The 24,911-nt window shown below is 40.1% G+C and overlaps 1 protein-coding gene across 6 annotated transcripts in view; it reads left to right on the forward strand.

Moving 5' to 3' along the window:
- phf20l1 (PHD finger protein 20 like 1) overlaps positions 1 to 24,911 on the forward strand; it is a 121,100-nt gene that overhangs the window by 48,444 nt on the left and 47,745 nt on the right. For all 6 annotated transcript variants that reach the window (XM_063057782.1, XM_063057773.1, XM_063057755.1 and 3 more), the window contains 2 exons: positions 11,385 to 11,516; positions 16,600 to 16,682. In XM_063057782.1, coding sequence (XP_062913852.1) covers positions 11,385 to 11,516; positions 16,600 to 16,682 — 215 coding nt within the window. The remainder of the gene's footprint in view (positions 1 to 11,384; positions 11,517 to 16,599; positions 16,683 to 24,911) is intronic.

Here is a 24,911-nt window from a genome sequence, read left to right on the forward strand (position 1 = left end):
TTCTAACAGGCTGCATCACTGTCTGGTATGGAGGGGCTACTGCACAGGACCCAAAGAAGCTGCAGAAGGTTGTAAATCTCGTCAGCTCCATTTTGGATACCAGCCTACAAAGTACTCAGGACATCTTCAGAGAGCGGTGTCTCAGAAAGGCACTGTCCATTATTAAGGACCTCCTGCACCCAGGACATGCCCTTTTCTCACTGTTACCATCAGGTAGGAGGTACAGAAGTTTGAAGGCACACACACTGCAATTCAGGGACAGCTTCTTCCCCTCTGCCATCCAATTCCTAAATGGACATTGAATCTTTGGACACTACATCACTTCTTTTAAATATACAGTATTTGTTTTTGCACATTTTGAAAAATCTATTCAATATACGTAATTGATTTACTTGTACTTTAATTTATTATATTTTTTCTTCTCTCTGCTAGATTATGTATTGCATTGAACTGCTGCTGTTAAGTTAAAAAAATTTCATGTCACATGCCGGTGATAATAAACCTGATTCTGAGGAAGTTATCAAGGTCTAACTCTTGGAGTTTGGTCATTAGTTTCGAGGGGATGATAGTGTTGAGCGCTGAGCTGCAGTCATTGCAGAGCATCCTAATGTTTGCATCTTCAGTGTCCAGATGTTCCAGAGCTGAGTGAAGGCCCAATGAAAAGGCATCTGTTGTTGACCTGTTGTACCAGTAGAAAAATTAGAGTGGATCCGGGTCACTCCTTAGGCAGGAATTGATAGGCTTCACGACCAACCACTTGAATGGCTTCACCATAGTGTATGTAAGTGCTGCTAGACGATTAATATTGAGGCAGATTACCACATTCCTCCTAGGAACTAGTATGACTAAAGCATGCTTAAAGCAGTGGGTACTTCTGATCACCAGAGCAAGAAGTTGAAGATGTTAGTTGATTAGCACAGGTCCTCTACTTGGGCAGGAACACCGTCTGGGCCAGATGCTTTCCATGGGTTAACCACTCTGAAGGATGTTCGAACATCAGCCTCAAAGACTGATAACACATGGCCTTTGAGGGCTTTGGATGTTTGTGAAGGTGCTTCCATGTCTAAAGATTAAAGATTAGCTTTATTAAGGATGAAGTCTCAGGGTACTTGGACGCAAATGATATAAGAGGCCACTGTCAGCATAGTTTCCTCAAAGGAAGATCTTGCCTGACAAATCTTTTAGAATTCTTTGAAGAAGTAACATTTTGGACAGTGTCTCCCATCCACTACATAATGTACTGGTTGGGCACAGGAGTACCTTCAGCCAGAGACTCATTCCGCCGAGATGCAACACAGAGCATCATAGGAAGTTATTCCTGCTTGTGGCCATCAAAATTTACAACTCCTTCCTTAGAGTGTCAGACACCCTGAGCCAATAGGCTGGTCCTGGACTTATTTCCTGGCATAATTTACATATTACTATTTAATTAGTTATGGTTTTATTACTATTTAATTATTTATGGTGCAACTGTAACGAAAACCAATTTGCCCCGCGATCAATAAAGTATGACTCTGATTATGACTAAGCCCGATAGACAAAGGAGAATCGGTTGATTCTTGGTTTTTGGATTTTCAGAAGGCCTTTGATAAGGTGCCTACATGAGGCTGCTTAACAAGCTATGAGCCCATGGTATTGCAGGAATAGTAATAAAGTCAATTTGATTTCTAGTGTTATCACCTGGCCAGGTCCACAAGCGCCTTGGATAGTTTTTAAAGTAGGTATTCATAATGACCTGATTATTCGTCTTGCACCATTCTACCCTTTTCTCACCTCTTTCATTTCTTTCCCCGAGTCCAAATTTTCCTATGGTATCATCAGCACCTTGTCCTACTTTAGCATTTAGATCTCCCAAAGATTTAGAAACTCAGTGACTCAATGTAAAACATATCCAGGTGCAGACTGTAATAGTGACCATAACTCAGTACCATGTCATGTAAAAGTAAAACTTGAAAAACTAAGGAAGCAAAAACCTGAACAATCCCTTGACTACTTGCAATTAATAAGAAGAAAAATTAAGACAAATATTTACAATTGAAGTAAGGAATAGATTTCAAAGTCTAGAAATAGAACCTGTTGAAGATGATAACAATCATATAGAAATGAAGTTTAACTCTGTAAAGGATGCCTTGGTAGAATCAACAAAGTCAGTGATTCCTAAAAAAGAAAAAAGCACAAAGAATAAATGGATGACAGATGAAATCAAAAATCTAATGGAAGAAAGGAGATGGAAGAAGGCAAATCCTATAGAATATAAGTCCTTAGATAAAAAAGTTAAAAGCTTATGTCAAAAAGCCAAAGAAGAATGGTTAAACCAAGAATGTGAGCAAATAGAAAGAATCCTTATTACTGATCCAAAAAGGTTACATCAACAAATCAAGAATATCACTGATAAAAAGCTCCTCTGTTCTTCAGGTGGATGCTTGAAAGCAAAGGACGGTACCATTATCATGGAAAAAGATGAGATTATGAACAGATGGACTGAGTATATTCAGGAATTGTTTGAAGACGATCGAAGCGAAAAACCAGAAATTAAGAAAAACATTGAAAGTCCAAGTATTTTAAAATCTGAAGTTCGTAATGCAATAAATAAGATGAAGAAAGGAAAGGCAGCAGGTCCTGATGAATTAGTAATAGAACAAATTATTGCCTTGAAGACTATGGAATTGAAAAACTTACTGATTTAATCAATGACATTTATGAGACTGGAATAATACCAGAAGAGATGAAAAAATCAGTATTTATCACTCTTCCTAAGAAAGCTGGAGCAATAAAATGTGAATTACATAGGACCATAAGTTTAATGAGTCATATCACCAAGATACTTCTAAAAATTTTGATGACAGGAGCTAAAAGTAAGATACAAGCTGAAATAGGTAACGAACAATGTGGTTTTGTGAAAGATAAAGGTACAAGAAACGCAATATTGATGTTAAGGATACTATCAGAAAGAGCTATTCAAGTTCAAAAAGATTTTTTTGTTTTATCAACTACACAAAAGCATTTGATAAAGTGAAGCACAATAAGTTATTTGAAATATTACAGAAAACTCTAGATCTAGATTTGAAAGACCTCCACCTAAGCAGAAATCTGTACTGGGAACAAACTGCCGCTGTAAGAATAGATGGAGAAGTGAGTCAGTTTATGAAAATCAAGAGAGGCGTTAGACAAGGGTGTGTATTCTCCCTGATTTAGTTAATGTGTACAATGAAACGATATTACAAAAAATAAGAGACATCTTGGGAGTCAAAGTTGGCTGTGAAAACGTCAATAATTTCAGATATGTAGATGACACTGTGTTAATTGCAAGTACGGAGGAAGAACTACAGAACTTAATTGATATAATTGTTGAAGGAGTGCAAAAATGGGTCTATCTATCAATTGCAAAAAGACAGAATGTATGGTGATATCCAAAAAGAAGGAGAATCCTATCTGCAGGCTGAGAATAAACGGGGAAGACATAAAACAGAACTTTTGCTACTTAGGAAGCTGGGTGACATCAGATGGCGGGTGCGACATGGACATCAAAAGAAGAATAGGGATGGCAAAAGACACCTTTACAAGAATGAAGAGTATACTGACCAATACTAACCTAGGCATGACAACCCACCTCAGAGTACTGAAATGTTACGTTTATCCAATTATGTTATATGGCTCAGAATGTTGGATAATATCTAGTAACATGAGGAAATGAATTGTAGCAGCAGAGATGTGGTTTATGAGGAGGATGCAAAGAATATGGACGAAACATATCTAATGAGGATGTGATGAACAGAGCAAACACAAAAAAAGAAACAATGTATGAGATCATGAAAAGGCAAAGTAACTTCATTGGACATGTGATTAGGAAAGAGGAGTTAGAATGCATGGTAATTATGGGAAAGATTGAAGGGAAGGAAGCAAGAGGAAGACAAAGACAAATGATGATGGAGACAGCAGCCAGAGAACTGGAAATGAATACCAATGAATTGATCCACTTGACCCGAAACAGGAGTGTGTGGGCCATGGCAGTCAAAGCTCAAACTGGGCATGGCACCTGATGATGATGATTGCAGGAAAAATTCTAGCATGGATAAAACAGTGGCTGATTGGCAGGAAGCAAAGAGTGGGAAAAAAGGGAGCCTTTTCAGACTGGCTGCTGGTGACTTGTAATGTTCCACAGGGGTCGTGAGTTGGGACTGATTCTTTTTACGTTATATGTTAATGATTTGGATGATGAAATTGATAGCTTTGATATAAAGTTTCCTGATGATACGAAGATAAGTGGAAGGGCAGGTAGATTGGAAGAATGGGCAGAGAAGTGGCAAATGAAGTACAATGTTGGAAAGTGTATGGTTATGCACTTTGGCAGAAAAGATAAACGGGCAGACTATTATTTAAATGGGGAAAGAATTCAAAGTTCTGAGATGCAACAGGAGTTGGGAGTCCTCGTACAGGATTCCCTTAAAGTTAACCTCCAGGTTGAGTCGGTAGTGAAGAAGGCGAATGCAATGTTGGCATTCATTTCTAGAGGAATAGAATATAGGAGCAGGGATGTGATGTTGAGGCTCTATAAGGCGCTGGTGAGACCTCTTGGAGTACTGTGGGCAGTTTTGGTCTCCTTATTTAAGAAAGGATGTGCTGACATTGGAGAGGGTACAGAGAAGATTCACTAGAATGATTCCGGGAATGAGAGGGTTAACATATGAGGAACGTTTGTCCGCTCTTGGACTGTATTCCTTGGAGTTTAGAAGAATGAGGGGAGACCTCATAGAAACATTTCGAATGTTAAAAGGCATGGACAGAGTGGATGTGGCAAAGTTGTTTCCCATGATGGGGGAGTCTAGTACGAGAGGGCATGACTTCAGGATTGAAGGGCGCCCTTTCAGAACAGAAATGTGAAGAAATTTTTTTAGTCAGAGGGTGGTGAATCTATGGAATTTGTTGCCACGGGCAGCAGTGGAGGCCAAGTCATTGGGCGTATTTAAGGCAGAGATTGATAGGTATCTGAGTAGCCAGGGCATCAAAGGTTATGGTGAGAAGGCGGGGCAGTGGGACTAAATAGGATATTTAGGATCAGCTCATGATAAAATGGTGGAGCAGACTCGATGGGCTGAATGGCCTACTTCTGCTCTGTCTTATGGTCTTATGGATATAGAAGGACTTAGACAGATTAGGAGAATTGGCAAAGAAATGATAGCTGGAATACAGTGTCGGGAAGTGTAGGCTCATGCACTTTGGTAGAAGCAATGAAAGGGTTGACAGTTTTCTAAATAGAGAAAAATTTTAAAAAATGAATGCAAAGGGACTTGGGAGTACTTGTGCAGATTTCCTAAAGGTTAATTTGCAGATTGAGTCAATGGTGAGGAAGGCAAATGCAGTGTTAGCATTGATTCAAGAGGACTGGAATATAAAAGCAAGGATGTAATGTTGAGACTTTATAAAGTACTGGTGATGCCTCAGTTGCAATATTGTGAGCAGGTTTGGGCCCCTTAGAAAGGATGTGCTGAAACTGAAGAGGGTTCAAAGCAGGATGATGAAAATGATTCCAGGATTGAATGGCTTGTCATATAAAGAGTATCTGATTGCTCTGGGCCTGTATTCACTGGAATTCAGAAGAATGAGGAATGACCTCATTGAAACCTCATTATAACCGTGATAGAGTGGATGTGGAGAGGATATTTCCAATGGTGTGAGAGTCTAAGATCAGAGGACACGGCCTCAGAATAGAGGGTGTCCTTTTAGAATGGAGATGAGGAGGAATTTCTTTAGCTAGGTGGTGGTGAATCTGGAATTCTTTGCCAATGGCATCTATGGAGACCAAGTCTTTATGTATATTTAAGGCAGAGGCTGATTAATTCTTGATTGGTCAGGGTATGAAGGGATATGGAGAGAAGGCAAGAGATTGGGCCTGAGAGAAAAATTGGATCAGCCATTATGAAATGGCAGAGCAGACTTTGGGCCAAACGACCTAATTCTACTCCTCTATCTATGGTCTTATGGTCTCATCTGGGAAACCAACCTTGTTATTTATCTTGTTTGGTTTTGCTTTGTATGATAGGAGGTGATGACATTCAGGCTCTGCCATAGCTATCAAGCATCTCTCTGCAATTCAAGTTTAGTCTTGAATTGCCACTTTGCATGTGAGATGGCTTTCTGGAGGGCATATTTGGACCCCTTGTAATTTTTTGGATTGCTAGTACTGAACACCACCGATCTAATTCACGGCAGGTTTTGAATCCCTTGGTTTTAAACTCAACCAGGGCTTGTAGATGGTGATATCTCTCCATGTATATCTTTATAAAAGCTTGACAATCGTGGCATATTCATTCAGGTCCTCTAAGCCCATGAACATGGTTCAGTCCACTGACTCAAAGGAGCCTAGTAGCTGCTCCATTGCCTCCAGTGACCTTTTTTGTGTTTTCTTCTAGTATCTTGCTCTTTATTCCCTGCCTATAAGCAGGTAGGAGGAAGACAGCCAGATGCTCAGATTTACTGAAATACAGTCGAGGGATAGAGCAGTAGGCATTCTTGATGATAGTGTACCACTGCTCGACTGTGTTGTATCCTCTGGTGCTGCAGGTAATGCACTGATTGTAGTAGGGCAGAGTATTCTTCAAGCTAGCCTAATTGAAGTCCCCAGCAAGGATGTGAAAGGCACCAGAGTTAGCAGTTTCTTGTTTGTTAATCATGGCACTCAATTTATTGAGTGCTAATTTGATAGCTGCTTTTGGCAGATTGAGGACGATGTGGGAGGGAAGCATAAGATTGATCTTGGAGAAGGTTAAAAGGTCAGCATAACATCACAGTGGAAGGACATGTACTATGCTGTATTGTTCAATGTTCTGTGTTCATGATCTCTGATCTAATTTTGTACTTTTCAGGATTCTTTTATTTTGCCTTGTTCTCTCATAACTTTTAATTTAATTTCAACTGCCTTCTAATCTTTCATAGGTCTTCCCTTCTCTTCCCTTTTCCTTTCTCTATATTTTATGACTTGCTTAAACCTGTTTCTAGATTTGGTTTTAAAACTGAAGTTACTAGAAACATTAATTCTGTTTGTCTCTCCACAGATGGAGCCTAACTTAGCATTTATAACCATATAACAATTACAGCACGGAAACAGGCCATCTCAGCCCTTCTAGTCCGTGCCGAACTCTTACTCTCACCTAGTCCCACTAACCCGCACTCAGCCCATAACTCTCCATTCCTTTCCTGTCCATATAGCTGTCCAATTTAACTTTAAATGACAACATTGAGCCTGCCTCAACCACTTCTGCTGGAAGCTCGTTCCACACAGCTACCACTCTCTGAGTAAAGAAGTTCCCCCTCATGTTACCCCTAAACTTTTCCCTTTAACTCTCAACTCATGTCCTCTTGTTTGAATCTCTCCCACTCTCAATGGAAAAAGCCTATCCACGTTGTTACGTACCCCGTAACTGGGTTGCCAAACCAGCAGAAATGGATCACTCAGTTGGAGTCTGGATTACTAGAACTAAGAAAGTTTTATTAAAGAAACAAGCCACACAGTACTCTAATCAAAAAGGATACTAAATGCAACAGTTCAGCAATGATAAACACACATGTACACAGAATTAAGATAACAAGATTAATCAAGCTCTATCGTTGTCTAGGGGTAAATGACCAGTTTCAAAGTGACACAAAGTCCAGTTCAATTTAGTTCAGTTCGCAGTAATCGTTGCCATGATGATGGACAGTGGGGGGGGGGGGGGGGAGAGAGAGAGCAAAACGAATGAATATTCAACACAGCTTCCACACAGACCTTCGCAGTCAGCTTTCGGGCGAGTCCTTTGTGATGTCATCTGAGGTCACCGACCGTGACCCCTCCGTTTCCAGATACGATCGTTTCCCTGCGCTGAACCTGGCACCCAGGCAAGGGTGGACACACACCAGGTTCCCGCCAATCGTGCCTTTCCACCCTGTGCGTCTATGGCTTGATCCCGCGATCAGCCGTCCAAAAGCTTCCCACCGACTTGTGAGAGGCGCGCCGCTTCCAGAGTCTCGTTACCTCGGGTGTCGTGTGTGTCCTGCCTTAGCGAACCTGTCCCTTTTTATCCCCCTGCTGGGGTATCGCCTGTCCATCACTTCAAACAGTTCAGGGTTCAAAGGGGGAGCTGCTCTTGACAGCTCCCGCCTTCTGTTACTCTCTCTCCCGTCCCTTCATTACACATCTCCAAATGCTGCTCCATTGTTTTCCTTATCTCTCTCTCTCCTGAAGACAGGTGGCAGACCAACTGCTGATCACACAGGACAGCTAACATCTTAATCTATTGTGTATTCTTGTCACAACGTCAACTCTATCTATCCCCCCTCATAATTTTAAATACCTCTATCAAGTCCCCCCTCTACCTTCTACGTTCCAAAGAATAAAGACCCAACTTGTTCAACCTTTCTCTGTAACTTAGGTGATGAAACCCAGGTAACATTCTAGTAAATCTTCTCTGTACTCTCTCTATTGTTACGTACCCCGTAACTGGTTTGCCAAACCAGCAGAAATGGACCACTAGTTGGAGTCTGGATTACTGGAAACTAATAAAGTTTTATTAAAGAAATAAGTAACACAGTACTCTAATCGTAAGGATATAAATGCAACAGGTTAGCAATGATAAAACACACATGTACACAGAACTAGGGTAATAGGAATCAACCAAGCTCTATCGCAGTCTTGGGGTAAAATGATCAGTCTTAAGTGACGCAGAGTTGAGTTCAGCTTAGTGCAGTTTGCAGTAATTGCTGTTGTGCCGTTGGGGTGGGGGAGAGAGAGAGAGAGAAATGCAAGTTTTGATTCAAGGAGACCTTTGATGTTCTTCGCAGTTGGCTTTCGGGCGGACCCTTTTATGTCTTCTATCCCGCTGTGGTCACCGACTGTGACCCCTCTGTTCCGGATACGACGGTTCTTCCGCGGTGAACCCGGCACCCAGGCAAGGGCGGACACACACACCAGGTTCCCGCCGATCATACTTTTTCACCCTGTGAGTTTATGGTCGGTTCCCTTGAACCAGACCTCCAAACTCCCACCGATTTGTGGGGGCACACCGCTCTTCCAGGGTCTCGTTATCTCGTGTGAGTCGTGCCTTAGCGAACCTGTTCTTTTTATCCCCCTGCTGGGGTATTGCCTGTCGATCAAACTTCAAACAGTTCAGGTTCAAAGCAAACGGTCTGTCAATATCTGAATTGTATTTCTTTCTCGTTAATCTCTCTCTTCTCTCTTATTAGCATTTTGAATGTTTCTCCATTGTCTCCCTTATCTCTCTCTCATTAGCGTCAATCTTCTGATAACTTGGTTTGTCGTCATACTATTTTGTTGACAACTTTCCTATAATTCGGTGACCAAAACTGTAAATTTGGCCTCACCAATGCCTTGTACAATTTCAACATTACATCCCAACTCCTATACTCAATGCTCTGATTTATAAAGACCAGCAGACCAAAAGCTTTCTTCACCACCCTATCCACATGAGATTCCACTTTCAGGGAACTATGCACATTGTTCCTAGATCCCTCTGTTCTACTGCATTCTTCAATGTCCTACCATTTACCATGTATGTCCTATTTTGATTAGTCCTACCAAAATGTAGCACCTCACATTTATCAGCATTAAACTCCACCTGCCATCTTTCAGCCCACTTTTCTAACTGGCCTATAACTCTCTGCAAGCTTTGAAAACCTACTTCATTATCCACAACTCCACCTATTTTAGTATCATTTGCATGCTTACTCATCCAATTTACCACCCCATCATCCAGATCATTAATGTATATGACAAATAACATTGGATCCAGTACAGATCCCTGAGGCACACCACGAGTCACCGGCCTCCAATCAGCCAAACAGTTATCCACCACCACTCTCTGGTGTCTCCCATCCAGCCATTGCTGAATCCATTTTACTACTTCAGTATTAATACCTAATGATTGAACCTTCCTAACCAACTTTCCGTGTGGGACCTTGTCAAAGGCCTTACTGAAGTCCATATAGACAACATCCACCACTTTACCCTCGTCAACTTCCCCAGTAACCTGTTCAAAAAATTCAATAGGATTTGTCAAACATGCCCTTCCATGCACAAACCCATGTTGACTGTTCCTAATCAGACCCTGTCTATCCAGATAATTATATATACCATCTCTAAGAATATTTTCCATCAATTTACCCACCACTGACGTCAAACTCACAGGCCGATAATTGCTAGGTTTAGTCTTAGAACCCTTTTTAAATAATGGAACAACATGAGCAATACGCCAATCCTCTGGCTCCATTCCCGTTTCTAATGACATTTGAAATATTTCTGTCAGAGCCCCTGCTATTTCCACACTAACTTCCCTCAAGGTCCTAGGGAACATCCTGTCAGGATCCAGAGACTTATCGACCTTTATATTCCTTAAAAGCTCCAGTACTTCCCCTTCTTTAATCATCATAGTTTCCGTAACTTCCCTACCTGTTTCCCTTATCTCACACAATTCAATATCCTTCTCCTTAGTGAATACCGAAGAAAAGAAATTGTTCAGAATCTCCCCCATCTCTTTTGGCTCCACACATAGCTGTCCACTCAAAGGGACCAGTTTTATCCCTCACTATCCTTTTGCTATTAATATAACAGTAGAAACTCTTGGGATTTATTTTCGCCTTATTTGCCAAAGCAACCTCATATCTTCTTTTAGCTTTTCTAATTTCTTTAAGATTCTTTTTACATTCTTTGTATTCCTCGAGCACCTCATTTACTCCGTGCTGCCTATATTTATTGTAGATATCTCTCTTTTTCCGAACCAAGTTTCCAATATTCCTTGAAAACCATGGATCTCTCAAACTTTTAACCTTTCCTTTCAACCTAACAGGAACGTAAAGATTCTGTACTCTCAAAATTTCACCTTTAAATGACCTCCATTTCTCTATTACATTCTTCCCATAAAACAAATTGTCCCAATCCACTCCTAAATCCTTTCGCATCTCTTCAAAGTTAGCCTTTCTCCAATCAAAAATCTCAACCCTGGGTCCAGACCTATCCTTCTCCATAATTATATTGAAACTAATAGCATTGTGGTAACTGGACCTGAAGTGCTCTCCAACACAAACCTCTGTCACCTGCCCTATCTCATTCCCTAACAGGAGATCCAACACTGCCCCTTCTCTAGTTGGTACCTCTATATGTTGCTGCAAAAAACTATCCTGCACGGTACTCTCTGGTGTTACTGCCTTTATTTGGATAGTTCATTGTTTAAGTTATTGACACAAGACTTCATGATTGAAAATGGGTGGCTTGTCAGGTCAAAGGTCCTGTTCCTATTAGCTATGTTCATTTAAGCAAAAGTTGAAATTTGAAATAATGTAACTGTAGTGGCATGTCCAGATGTGAATTTTAATGACTTTTCATTTTTATTAACCAGGAAACTCTGAGCCATTGATCCTTGAGCCAAAGCAGAATTCCGCACAAGCAGAGACATCAGGAACTAGGAAGAGGAAGGCCAGTGTTATCTATTCATTTCAAGCAAAAAGAGCACGTCTCAACAAAATCACAGGTTGGAATTTAGTTGAAAAGTCGTAATCATGTTGGCACAAGCATATCTTTGATGAATCCTCTAGCTTAGAGAATCACACAGGCAGATGGGATATGCCCCAGGCAATAAGAGAGACAAGAGATGAAATTGCTGAGGCCTTGACCAATATCTTTTACACAGACAAGGTTCCAGAGAACTGATGAGTAGTTTAAGATTGTTTGATTATTTAAGCAGGGAGATAGGGATAATCCTGGAAGCTATGTCAATGCAGTGTACAGTGAGTTTCATGTCAGTTGTAGGGAAGTTATTGGAGAGACAGTCAGCATGGCTTTTTATGGGGCAAGTTGTGTCTTACTAACCTGCATGAGAGTTTTGAGGAGTTGATGAAACTTTTCTGGGCTAAAGTGATTTCAGTGTCAGGACAACCCATGACTGTTGCGGGCAAAATTTCTTGACCACCTTAAAGATTCTGATAAGTTACGAAGAAGTTCACTGGGGGCTTCTGGTTTGTTATGCTTTTTTTCCTTCATGGAGACAAGCACATTTGTATGCAGAACACCAGATACCTTTCCCTTAATTCACAATGGTATATTATGGAGGGGGTGGTGGTAGAAGATGAGTGCAATAGTGATAGAGAATTACATAGGAGATGACAGGAAATTCCGTGGATGTTGCCTTCCAGGTGATAGGGTCTCTGATCGGGTCCACAGCATTCTAATGGGGAAGGAGGAATATCCAGAAGTCGTGGTATATACTGGTACTAAAGGCATACGTAGGAAAATGAAGGAAAATACGTAGGAAAATACTTAGGTCCTGAAGAGAGAATATAGGGAACTAAATGGAAAGCAAAAGCAGGATCTCAAAAGATCTCTGGATTGCTACGTGTGCCACATGCCATTGAGGTTGAGAATAGGATGATTTGGCAGATGACTGCATTGCTAAGGAATAGGGGCAGGGGTTAGGGTATCAGATGTTTGCATCATTGGGAGTTCTTCCGAGGAAAGTATGACATTTACAAAGGACAGGTTACACTGGAAGTCAAGAGGAACCAAGATTTTCCAGAGCAGTTCGGGGGGGGGGGGCGGGGTGAGTGTTAAACTAATTTGGCAGGAGGATGGGAACCAGAGTGACAGAGCAGAGGATAGGGCAGTTGGTATACAAGTTGATGCAGTGTGTGATGAGATTGTGAGGAAGGATAGGCAGGTAAGAGTCAGTGGGATGGGTTGAAGTGTTTTTTTAAATTGTAGGTTCAACAGGTTGATACAAAGAGCACAAAGTAAAGGGGACGGTGCAGGAGAGGTTGCAAAATTCTCCAGAATAAATAAAAAGACAAAATTTAGAAAAGGGATAATAATTTAACTTCTGGTAACATGGGGACAAAATACACAAGGATGATGAAACATAAGGGTGTTGTATTTGAATGCATCTAGTAATTGGCAGGCCTGATAATGTGGGCATTACTGTCATGTGGCTGAAAGATGATCATGTTGCTCAACATCCAAGGATACACAAGGTATTGAAAGAACAGGCAGATATGCAAAGTGGGTAGGCTGGTTCTGTTTTGGGGAAAAAATAAATCAAATCCTTAGAAAGAGGTGACCTAGGATCGTAAGATGTAGAATCCTTGTGAGTAGAGTTAAGAAAGAGCAAGGGTAAAAAGATACTAGTGGGAGTTAGATACGGGCATCTGAACAGTAGCTGGGATGTGAGGTATGAATTACAACAGGAGATTGAAAATTGCATGTAAAAAGGGCAATGTTGTGATAGTCATGGGGGAATTTCAATATGTAGGTAGGTTGGAGAAAATCAATCTGAAGAGAAGGAATTTATAGAATGCCTACAAGATGGCTTTTTAGATCAGCTTATGGTTGAACCCATTCAGGAAGAGGTAATTCTGGATTGGGTGTTATGTGATGAACCAAATTTGCATAGGGAGGTTAAGGTAAAAGGATCCTTTAGAGGCAGTGATCATAATATGTTAGAATTCACCCTGCATTTTGAGTGTGACAAAATAAAATTTTATCAGTATTACAGTGGAGTAAAAGGAATTAGAGGCTTGAGAGATGAGCTGGCCAAAGTTGATTTGAAGGGGGCGCTAGCAGGGATGACGGTAGAGCAGCAAAAGCTGGAGTTTCTGGAAGCAGTTTGGAAGGTGCAGGATAGTTACATCCAAAGAAGTAGTATTCTGAAGGAAGAATGAGGCAACCATGGCTGGGAAGGGAAGTCAAAGACAGCATAAATGGAAAAGAGAGGGCAAAAATTAGTGGGAAGCTACAGGATTGGGAAGGTTTTGAAAATGTACAGACGTCAACTAAAAATTGCTATAACGATGAAGGTAAGCTATCCAATAACACAAAAGAGGATACCAAAAGTTGTTTCAGATACATAAAGAGTAAAAGAAAGGCGGAAGTGGATTTCAGATTGTTTTAATGGGACACTGGAGAGGTAGTAATGGGGAACAAAGAAATGGCGGATGAAGTTAAGAATTTTGCATCAGTCTTCACTGTGGAAAATGCTTACAATATAACGGAAATTTGAGTGTGTCGGAAGAGGAGTGAGTCTAGTTGCCATTACTAAGGAGAAAGTGCTGAAAGGTCTGAAGATTGCAAAGTCACCTGAACCAGATGACTGCACCCCAGACTTCTGAACAAAGTCTTTTCAGAAATTGTGGAAGCATTAGCAATTATATTTTAGTAATCATTTAGTAGTTTCAAGAATCACTATATTCTCAAATGGTTCCACAGGATAGATAAACTACAAATGTCACTCTACTCTTTAAGAAGGGAGGGAGACAAAAGCAAGAAATTATAGGCCAGTTAGCCAAAGTTTCATGGATGGCAAGATGTTGCAGTCCATTAATAAGGATGAGGTTCGGAGTATTTAAAGTCTCATAATAAAACAGGCCAAAGTCAGCGTGGTTTCCTTAAGGGGAAATCTTGCTTTGTCAAATCTGCTAGAATACTTTGAGGAAAACACAGGCAGGATAGACAAAGGAGAACCAGTGGATGTGGTTTACTTGGATTTTCAGAAGGCCTTTGATAAGGTGCTGCACATGAGGCTGCCTCAGAATAAAAGGATGTCCATTTAGAGTAAGTGAGGAGGAATTTCTTTAGCCAGAGGGCAGTGAATATGTGGAATTCATTTCCATGGATGACTGATGGCCAATTCATTGAGTATATTTAAAGCGGATATTGACTGGTTCTTGATTAGTATGGGTGTCAAATATTAGGAGAAGGCAGGAGAATGTGGTTGAGGAATTATAAATCAACCATGATGATGGAATGGCAGTGTAGACTCAATGGCTGGATGGCCTAATTCTGCTTCTATATCTTATAGTCTAATAAGTTTTTCATGTGTTGATCATTCTGATCAAATGTATTTGAATTCCCACTTCCCAGTTGGTATTCCTTTGTACATTTTTACTATTCTACCTTAATGTTTGCCTTATCATATGATAAATAATCTCCCTTTCATATGACAAACATCTTGCAGGCTGCCCGTTGCATTCTCTTATAATTTAAAAATATTTAGATATACATTTTTATTCTGTTTTCTTTTCGCTTAATTTTTTGACCAGAGACCGACACTTAACCGTTTGGCTTCTGTTATTCATTTCTGCAGTTGGAGATTAAATTAAATAGATTTGGAAGTGGCTGCAGTTGCTGCAAACTGGAAGTAGAAACAAACTGCTGGAGGAGCTCGGCAGGGAAGGCAGATCTGCAGACGGAAATGGACTTCGACAGTCCTTTATCCTCCACAGATGTTGCCTGACCTGTTGATTCCTCCAGCAGTTTAATATGTTAAAGATTGATTTAATTATGTGACCCGGCCATAGCTCACTTTGTACATTCAAAAGAGTTTAATTAATTTTTGAATGTTTAAAGTATTGTGATATATTGGATTAGTATAGTGAAGTGGTGAGGTAAAAGATTGCCCATGAACTTATTGAATGGCACAGTGATCTGAGGGAACAAGTTGATAACTCTGAAATTCTTATCTGAATATAGAATTAAACAGGAGCTGCAAGTATGCCATACAGATTACTTGAAAATCCACGAAAACATTGGAATTAAAATTATATTAATCAGAATTATGAGGAATGTTTGTATAGATTACAGTAGCTTGACCTGTTGGTCAGTGTCATATATTTTGAGCAACCTGGGATGTAGACCATGGCGTACAAATTTTGTGAATCACAGTTATGTTCTTAGCCATGTATTCTTTGCCTTATTTTAAAGTAGCAGCGTGCTTTTTGTGTGGAAATTCCAAAATCACGGTCCTAATAAAAGATAATCACTAATAAATGTATCAAATAATTCAGGAGAAACTTCTTAACCCACATTATTGCCTTCTCCACTGTCAGTGTAGTTAAGGAACATAGTGCAAGCAGCAAAAAAATAGAAAAGCACGTGAAGGAAATTGGGTGGAGTATGATGCTATTTTGAATGAAATGGTGTTATGACATGTTGAACACAAATAGGAGCATACTTTGGACTGTAAGGATAACTTTTGCTTTGCAAATTCTGTGTAATTTACAGAAACTGGGTTGTTCTCTATCCAGAATTCTAAGTAAAATGTGAACAATTAGAAATAATTTATTAAAAAGTTAAAAGACTCATTGCAAATTTGGTGAATCTACTATCTTACACAATTCATAAAAACTTTTAATTATACACAATTATGATTTTGTTATCAAAAAAAGTCTTAAATTTTGTCACTTGCTGTGAACTGTAGGTCTGTATCATTTGTTAGTGAATTTCTTTTATTTTAATTTTTATTCCACTAATAGTTTATTCTTTACTGCTGTCTACAATAAAAGTATTGCAGTTGATAAAACTAGCTTTTTGAGACATTTTCCACATCCAACAACATTAGAAAGCCGAACTGCTGAATAAATATTTGCTGTCATTTGAAGGGTTTGTTTTTAATGAGATAATACTAGATTCCTTTGTATTTCTAAGTGGATATTGAGCGAGAATCTAATGGGCAAAGCCCTTGTATTCTAGCATTCACCAGCGGTCGCTTGAGATGAGAAACTTTCTTGCACTGTCATATTTGTTCACTTCTAGCAGTGACATTGTTTGGTAAATTATCTATTCTGTAGGCCTATTAGCGTCAAAAGCTGTGAGTGGTGATGGTTCTGAATTACTAGAAGATAGGATTGGAAGCCACCCTGTGCCTGATCAGGTATGAAATTGTTTCTATATCTACTTTAGATAGGTGCAGGGATATTGAGGTAGGAATGAGATCATGATGCAGAACTTAAGTTTTAAAAGCCCTCAGATTTTTGAGTGACTAGCAATAAATGCTTGATACTTTAAATATCTACTGCTGTATTTAGTTAAGTTTTTTTCATTCATTGAACAGACAATACATCAATTTATTTCAGTTGCTTGATTTATATCATGCCTTGAAAGTGAACTTAAACACTGAAATGACAATATAATTCTCTGTGATTGTTCTGTCATTCAGTGAGATGATGACCAATCTGCAACCTAACATTATGTGTCTGCCTCTCTTCCAGATTTCTTCATGCAGTTGATTAACAAAAATTCTCATTTGATTTTAATATTAGATTGTTGAAGTATCTTACAAGCTATGTTCAGTTTTAGATGAAATACTATCTTCATCTTCAGTACAAAAATTTCTTAATTTGATTCTGTGGGGGAGAGGGGGTGGGGGAGCTAGCACGGCAGAAGGCACATGCATTTTGTTTAATTTATGGCAAAAGGATATGCTTTTATGCACTTTTATTGCCTCAGCATTTTACAGCTCATGGAGTCTTTCCTCAGTCTGAATTTTCCTCAAAGTTTTTTTCTTAATTCCTTTCTGTTCCTTCCAAGGAATAATTTAAATCTATCTCCTGAAATTATCGATCCCTTTGTTTCTCATAATTTAACACATCTAATTAAAGCAAAGCAAGTAACCTCCTTGATAATCGTGCCTTAGTACTGTTTTCACATCTTTACTGGAAAGTGGTGACCAGAACTGTGCACGTTATGGTAGCTATGGCACAACTGATGCTTTATATAATTGTAGTGTGTGCTTCCTGGTTATAAAAACAAATACCCCTGATGCCTTTTTAACGTTCTTATATATCTGTACTCCTGCTTTCTTAAGATCTGAGGAGTACACACTCAGTTTCTTTGCATAGTTTTTTATGCTCCCTTTTATTGTGTTTGCCATCATTAAATACTTGGCAATAAATGGCAAATTAAAAATTAATGCCCCCCTTCTTCCCTTGTCTATCATATTCATTACTGGAGTCCATAATTTCCTTTCCTTCTAAAAAATTTACAATGCCAATTTTTGTATCATTTGCCTCATGACTCCCAAAAGTTAAGTCTAGATTATTAATAAAAATAGCAAAAAACAAGAGATTAAATAAAAGCAGCACTGAACAGTGTTTTGCCTGCTAATTACTAAAACTCCCATTATTACTTTTTCCAGCTGAGCCAGATTCAAAGCAAATCTGCTACTTCCTATTGAATCCATTGGGTGTCACAATTCTAACCAATATGGATGTTTGATTTTGTTAAAAGTCTTGCTAATATTCATGGAGAATATATGCATCATATGCACTGCCTTCCTTGCATCTTAACAAAAGTACTTATCAAATGTAAGGTTCCCTAACATTCTTCGATTAATTTGTCTTTCAAAATACTAATTAATGACAAACCTTTGGGATTTTTTTCCAGCAATTTACTCATGAAAAATGTTAACCTGACTTGTATGTAGTTTCATGGTCCAAACCTTTCTTGCCTTTTAAATAACAATGGTTATAGTTTTCCATTCCTTTGCCACTCTCTGCAATTGGAAAATGATAATGGAGCTTTGGCACTTGCCTGTTTTGAGTCTGGCGTGAACTATATCAGGGCCTAGTGTTTAATCCACTTTTAAAGGACAAGGCCATTTATTATGTCTTCCCCAACTGTGTTTATCATTCACAAGATTTGTTATGCTTCCTCAATGTCAGTGTCAGAAATCCTTAACCTATCTGGAAACTGACAAAATATTCATGTGGAAGAAACGAAGAAATCTGCAGATGCTGGAAATCAAAGTAAGACACACAAAATGCTAGAGGAACTCAGCAGGCCAGGCAGCATCTATGGAAAAGAGTATAGTCAGTGATTTAGGCCGAGACACTTCATTAAGACTGGAAAAAAAAATTAAAAGTCAGAACAAGAAGGTGGGGAGAGGAGATGAAGTAGTACCTGGTAGTAGATGATAGGATGATAGATGAAACCAGGAGAAGGGGAGGTGTGAAAAAAAGAGCTGAGAAGTCAATTGGTGAAAGAGATAAAGGGCTGCAGAAGGGGAAATCTGATGGGAGAAGGCCACAGAAGAAAGTGAAGGGGGAGGAGCACCAGAGGTGGTGATGGACAGTAAGGAGATATGGTGAGAGAGGAAAAGGGGAAAGGTGAGGGGTGGTGGGGGGCGGCATTAACAGAAGTTCGAGAAATCTATGTTCATGCCGTCAGGTTGGAGGCTAAGCAGATGGAATATAAGGTGTTGCTCCTCCAATCTGAGTAGGCTATGGATTGGCATACGGGAATGACAAGTAGAATTGAAATGGGTGGCCACTTGAAGATCCTGCTTTTTCTAGCGGATAGAGCATAGGTGCTTAGTGAGGTGGTCTCCCAATCTATGTCGGGTCTTGCTGATATACAGGAAGCCAAACTGGGAGCACTGGATACAGTAGATGATCCCAACAGACTCACAGGTGAAGTGTCGCCTCAACAGGAAGGCCTGTTTGGGGCCCTGAATGGTAGTGAGGGAGGAGGTGCAGGGGCAAGTGTAGTGCCTTATATTCTGTCTGGGTAGTCTCCAACCTGATGGCATGAACATCGATTTTTTGAACTTCCAGTAGTACACCCCTCCCCTTCACCGTTCCCCATCTCCTTTTCCCTCTCTCACCTTATCTCCTTGCTTGCCCATTGCCTCCCTCTGGTGCTCCTCCCCCTTTTTCTTTCTTCCATGGCCTTCTGTCCTGTCCTATTAGACTCTCCCTTCTCCAGCCCTGTATCTTTCACCAATCAACTTACCAGGTCTTTACTTCATCCCTCCCCCCCCCCACCTCTTCAGAATCAGGTTTATTATTACCAGCATGTGTCGTGAAATTTGTTAACTCAGCAGCAGCAGTTCAATGCAATACATAATATAGAAGAAGAAAAATAATAATCATTTTAATGCATGTATTTCCAAATGATAATAAACAAGGACTGAGTGTCCTCATAATTAATCTAATAATAAAAATAAATTACAGTATATGTATATTAAATAGATTAAAAAATCAAGCAAAAAACAAATAATATACAAAGTTTGTATGTTAAAAAGTCAGGTAGTGTTAACAGGTTCAGTCCATTTAGGAATCGGATGGCAGAGGGGAAGAAGCTGTTCCTAAATTGCTGAGTGTGTACTTTCAGGCTTCTGTACCTCCTACCTGATGGTAACAGTGAGAAAAGGGCTGCCTTTCTGAGACACTGCTCCCTGAAGGTGTCCTGGGTACTTTGTAGGCTAGTGCCCAAGATGGAGCTGACTAGGTTTACAACCTTCTGCAGCTTCTTTCAGTCCTGTACAGTAGCCCCTCCATACCAGACACTGATGCAGCCTGTCAGAATGCTGTCCACGGTACAACTATAGAAGTTTTTGAATGTATTTATTGATATGCCAAGTCTCTTCAAACTCCTAACAAAGTATAGCCGCTGTCTTGCCTTCTTTATAACTATATTGATATGTTGGGACCAGGTTAGATCCTCAGAGATCTTGATACCCAGGAACTTGAAACTGCTCAATCTCTCCACTTCTGATCCCTCTATGAGGATTGGTATGTGTTCCTTCGTCTTACCCTTCTAAAGTCCACAATCAGCTCTTTCACCTTACTGATGTTGAATGCCAGGTTGTTGCTGTGGCACCACTCCACTAGTTGGCATATCTCACTCCTGTGCACCCTCTCGTCACCACCTGACGAGGATGGTATTTGAGCTATGCCTAGCCCCACAGTCATGGGTATAGAGAGAGTAGAGCAGTGGGCTAAGCACACACCCCTGAGGTGCATCAGTATTGGTCATCAGCGAGGAGGATATGTTATCACCAATCCGCACAGATTGTGGTCTTCTGGTTAGGAAGTCGAGGATCCAATTGCAGAGGGAGGTACAGAGGCCCAGGTTCTGTAACTTCTCTGTCAGGATTATGGGAATGATGGTACTAAATGCTGAGCTATAGTCGATGAACAGCATTCTGACGTAGGGGTTTGTGTTATCCAGATGGTCTAAGGCTGTGTTGAAGAGCCATTGAAATTGCATCTGCCATTGACCTATTGTGGCAATAGGTAAATTGCAATGGGTCCAGGTCCTTGCTGAGGCAGGAGTTCAGTCTAGTCATGACCAACCTCTCAAAGCATTTCATTGCTCTAGGTGTGAGTTCTACCGGGCAATAGTCATTAAGGCAGCTCTTCTTAGGTACTGGTATAATTGTTGCCTACTCCTCAGCTTTTAAACCTATTCCTCTGCTTTTTTTTCTCCAGTCCTGCCAAAGGGTTTCGGCCTGAAACGTCAGTGTTGATGGTGGAGGAAGGAAAGTCCCTTTCTTTAAAGGAGGAGGTCATGTCATGAGTTCTGGAATGAAAAGCCTGATCCCAAGAGCAGATGCAGTGGAGACAGAGGAATTGAGACAAGGGGATGGCGTTTACAAGTGACAGGGTGGGAAGAGGTAGTGGGTTTATTAAATATATCTGTGGATAAACTCTCCAGAGATAGAGACAGAGATCAAGAGAGGGGAGGGAGGTGTCAGAAATGGACCAAGTAAATTTGAAGCAGGGTGGAAGTTGGAGGCAAAGTTGATGAAGTCGACAAGCTCGGCAAGGGTGCGGAAGCAGTACCAATACAGTCGTCGATGTAGTGTAGGAAAAGTTGTAGAGTGATACTGGTGCAGGCTTAGAACATAGACTATTCCATGTAGCCAACAAAAAGGCAGGTATATGTATTTGGGACCCATGTGAGTGCCCATGTTGAGTGAGTGCCAACCTTTTGTTTGAGGGAAGTGAGTGGAACCAAAGGAGAAATTGAATGAGGAGCAGTTCTGCCAGATAAAGGAGAGTGGTATTGAAGGGGAACCAGCTGTGTCTAGTGTCCAGAAAGAAGCAGAGGGCTTTGAGGTCTTCCTGATGGGGGATTCATTTGGACTTTGTACTTCCAAATTTGTTTCACCATTTTGGTTTCTAATATCCCTTGTTTCCTCCTTCCCCTTGCATTTGTTAAAAAATAAATTAGTGTTTTCTTCTACCAGCCCATATTTTTTGTGAACTTTCTTTATCTTTCTTTACCTATGAAGTCCTGCTTGGTACTTCTGTCCACCTCTAAGCAGTATTGAGCTTCCTGTATCAATCTCAAAGTTATTTAATTTTTCACTATATTTCTCAAAATCCATGAGAAGTTATATTTGTGACTTCCCAATTTGTGAATTTTCCTGTGGTAAGCATGTACTGTGATTCAACTGGGTCCTGTAAATCACATAACTAGGAGTGTAGATAGGGCTTTAGAGTAAATTTTAAAGAGAAGTATGGAAACGTATGGATAACACAAAAGAGAAGACTGCAAGAGAGGTTACTTATGTCTCCAGAATATAAAAAATATATAAAGAGATAATTTAACTTTTTATCTTCAAGCAACATGGAGATATATTTGTGAAGAGGAGTGGTGAATACAGGACTGAAAGTATTGTATTTGAATGCAAGCAGTTTATGAAACAAGGTATATAAGCTCATAGTGCAGTTAGAAATTGACAGGTACGATAATGTGGGCATCAGAGGTGTGGCTGAGAAAAGATCACAGCTGGCAGTTAAAAGCCCAAGAATCAGAAGATGCAGAAATTTTGTGGGTAGAATTGAGAAGCCTCAAGGGTAAAAGGTAACCTGATAGCAGATAGATTCAGATCTCCAAATAAGATGTGTAGTTTAAATTACGTTAAGGCATGCAAGAAAGGCAATATTATGGGTTTATGGACAACTTCAATATGCTGTTAAACTGGGAAAATCAGGTTGGCACTGGATCCCAAGAGAAGTAATTTGTAGAATACCTGTGAGATGGCTTTTTTGAGCAGCCTGTAATCAAGCTCACTTGGGTAAAGGCAATTCTGGCTTTGGTGTCGTGCAATGAACCAAGTTGAGCTTAAGGTAAAGGAACTCTGAGGAGGCAATGATCTTAATATATAATTCACTCTGCAGTGTGAAAAGGAGAAGCTCAAGTGCAATGTGTCAGTATTATAGTTGAGTAAAAGTAGCTTCAGAGGCATAAGAGAGCAGCTGGCTAACATTGGTGGGAAAAGGACTCTATCAGAGATGATGGCAGAGCAGGAATGGAAGCATTCCTGGGAGTAATTTTAGAAGATCGTGATCACTTCATCCCAAATAAGCAGCATTCTAAAGGGAAGGTGATGCAACCATGGCTGATCAGAGAAGTCAATGATAGTATAAAAGCATAAGAGGAGGAATACAGGATGAAAATATAGATGGATGGTTTAGTAAGTCTGCAGATGATTTGAAGATTGGTGGTGTTATGGATAGTTTGAAAGATTGGCAAATAATACGTCGGAATAACCATTTGATGTTTCAGGCTGAGACCCTTCATCAGGTGTGATGAAGGACCTCTGCCCGAAATGTTGATTGTTTATTCCCATCCATAGATGCTGCTTTACCTGCTGAGCTCCTTCAACACAATGTTTCCAGCATCTGCAGTGCCTCTTGTGTCTAAAGAATGCATCGGGTTATAGATCAATTACAGATATGGCAGCTGGAGTTTAACCTGGCCATATGTGAAGTGTTGCACCTTGGTTGGTCAAATGTAAAGTGAAAGTAGTACACTGTTAAGGGAAGACTCTTAAGTGCTGATGAGCAGAGAGATCTTGGGGTCCAAGTTCTTATTGCCTGAAAGTGGCTGCGCAGGTTGGTTAAGAAGGCATAAGGTATGCTTGCATGCAATACATAGGTTGAGGCATTGAGTTCAAATGGAAATTATGTTGCAGCTATATGGAACGCTAGTTAGGTAGACCTCATCTGGAGTATTGCGTACAGTTCTGGTCACCCCGTTGTAGGAAGGATGTCGAGGCTTTGGAGAGGGTATGGGCAAGGTTTACCAGGATTAGAGGGCATGCGCTATAATGAGACATTGGACAAACTTGGGTTGTTTATGCTGAAGTGGCGGAAGCTGAAGGGGAGATCTGATAGAGGTTTATAAGGTTATAAAAGGCATAAGAGTTGACAGGCAGTAACTTCCTCCAGGGTTACAATGTAGAATACCAGATGGCATGTAAAGACTGGGAAGCTGAAAGGTCTGAATGTAGATAAATGACCTGTACCAGATGGACTACACCCCAGTATTCTGAAAGAGACAGTTGAAGAGATTGTGGAGACTTTATGAGTGATCTTTTAAGAATCATTAGATTCAGAAATGGGCGCAGTAAAGTTTGAATCAGGCAAAAATTAATTTGCTCATTTCTGGCTGATTCTATTAATTATTTAAGGATTTGTGACATGGAAGTCTGCATTAAACTTATTACAGTTTGTGTTGTTGGCAAATGACTAATTTAGTTGTTTGGCCCCTGGTGCCATTTAATAAGATGATGAATGTTATTGTACCTTAGTGGCACTTTATTGCATTAAGCCCATATCTCTTAATTTGTGAAAATCTATGAATCTTGTATTGAACCTACTCTGCAACTAAGCCTCACCACCCTCCTAGGTAGTGAATAACAGATTCACAATATTCTGCTTGAATAAATCTCTTTTCATCCTTTTTGAGTGGCTAATCCCTTATGTTGAGGATGTGACCCATGGTTCTAAACACAACAACTGAGAGGACTTATTGGTTATGCATAATTAGCGTAGCCTTCAGTTTCTTCTGGTACCTTCCGGAGTGCTTCAGGGGAAGGTGAGGATTATCCAGTTGGCTTTTTTTTACATCAGCCAGGTAGTACTTTGATTGTTTACTAGAGTGAGTATTGATATGAAATTCCCTCTGAAAATATTTTTTAAATTTCTGGTCCCTTGAATGCAGAATGTTTTGAGGCAGTGATAATAATATGATAGTATTCCATAGATGCTGCCTGGCCTGCTGAGTTCCTCCAGCACTGTGTGTGTGTGTGTTGCTTGGATTTCCAGTATCTGCAGATTTTCTCTTGTTTGTGATAAAATTCTCCGTGCAGTTTAGAGAGAGAAGTTGAGATCAGATGTGTCAGTATTACAGTGGAGTAAAGCAATCTGCATGGGCATGAGAAAGGAACTGGCCGAAGTTGATTGGAAGAGGATACTAGTATTGGTTAACAGTAATGGTTTGATTCCACCCGTTTTCAGTTGTTTTTCAACTCAATGAAAATGTTCCCGGAAGCAGCCAGTAACCCTGCTGTGTTGAGACTCAGAAC

This window comes from Mobula hypostoma, chromosome 1, assembly GCF_963921235.1.
Source record: "Mobula hypostoma chromosome 1, sMobHyp1.1, whole genome shotgun sequence".
NCBI lineage: Eukaryota > Metazoa > Chordata > Chondrichthyes > Myliobatiformes > Myliobatidae > Mobula > Mobula hypostoma.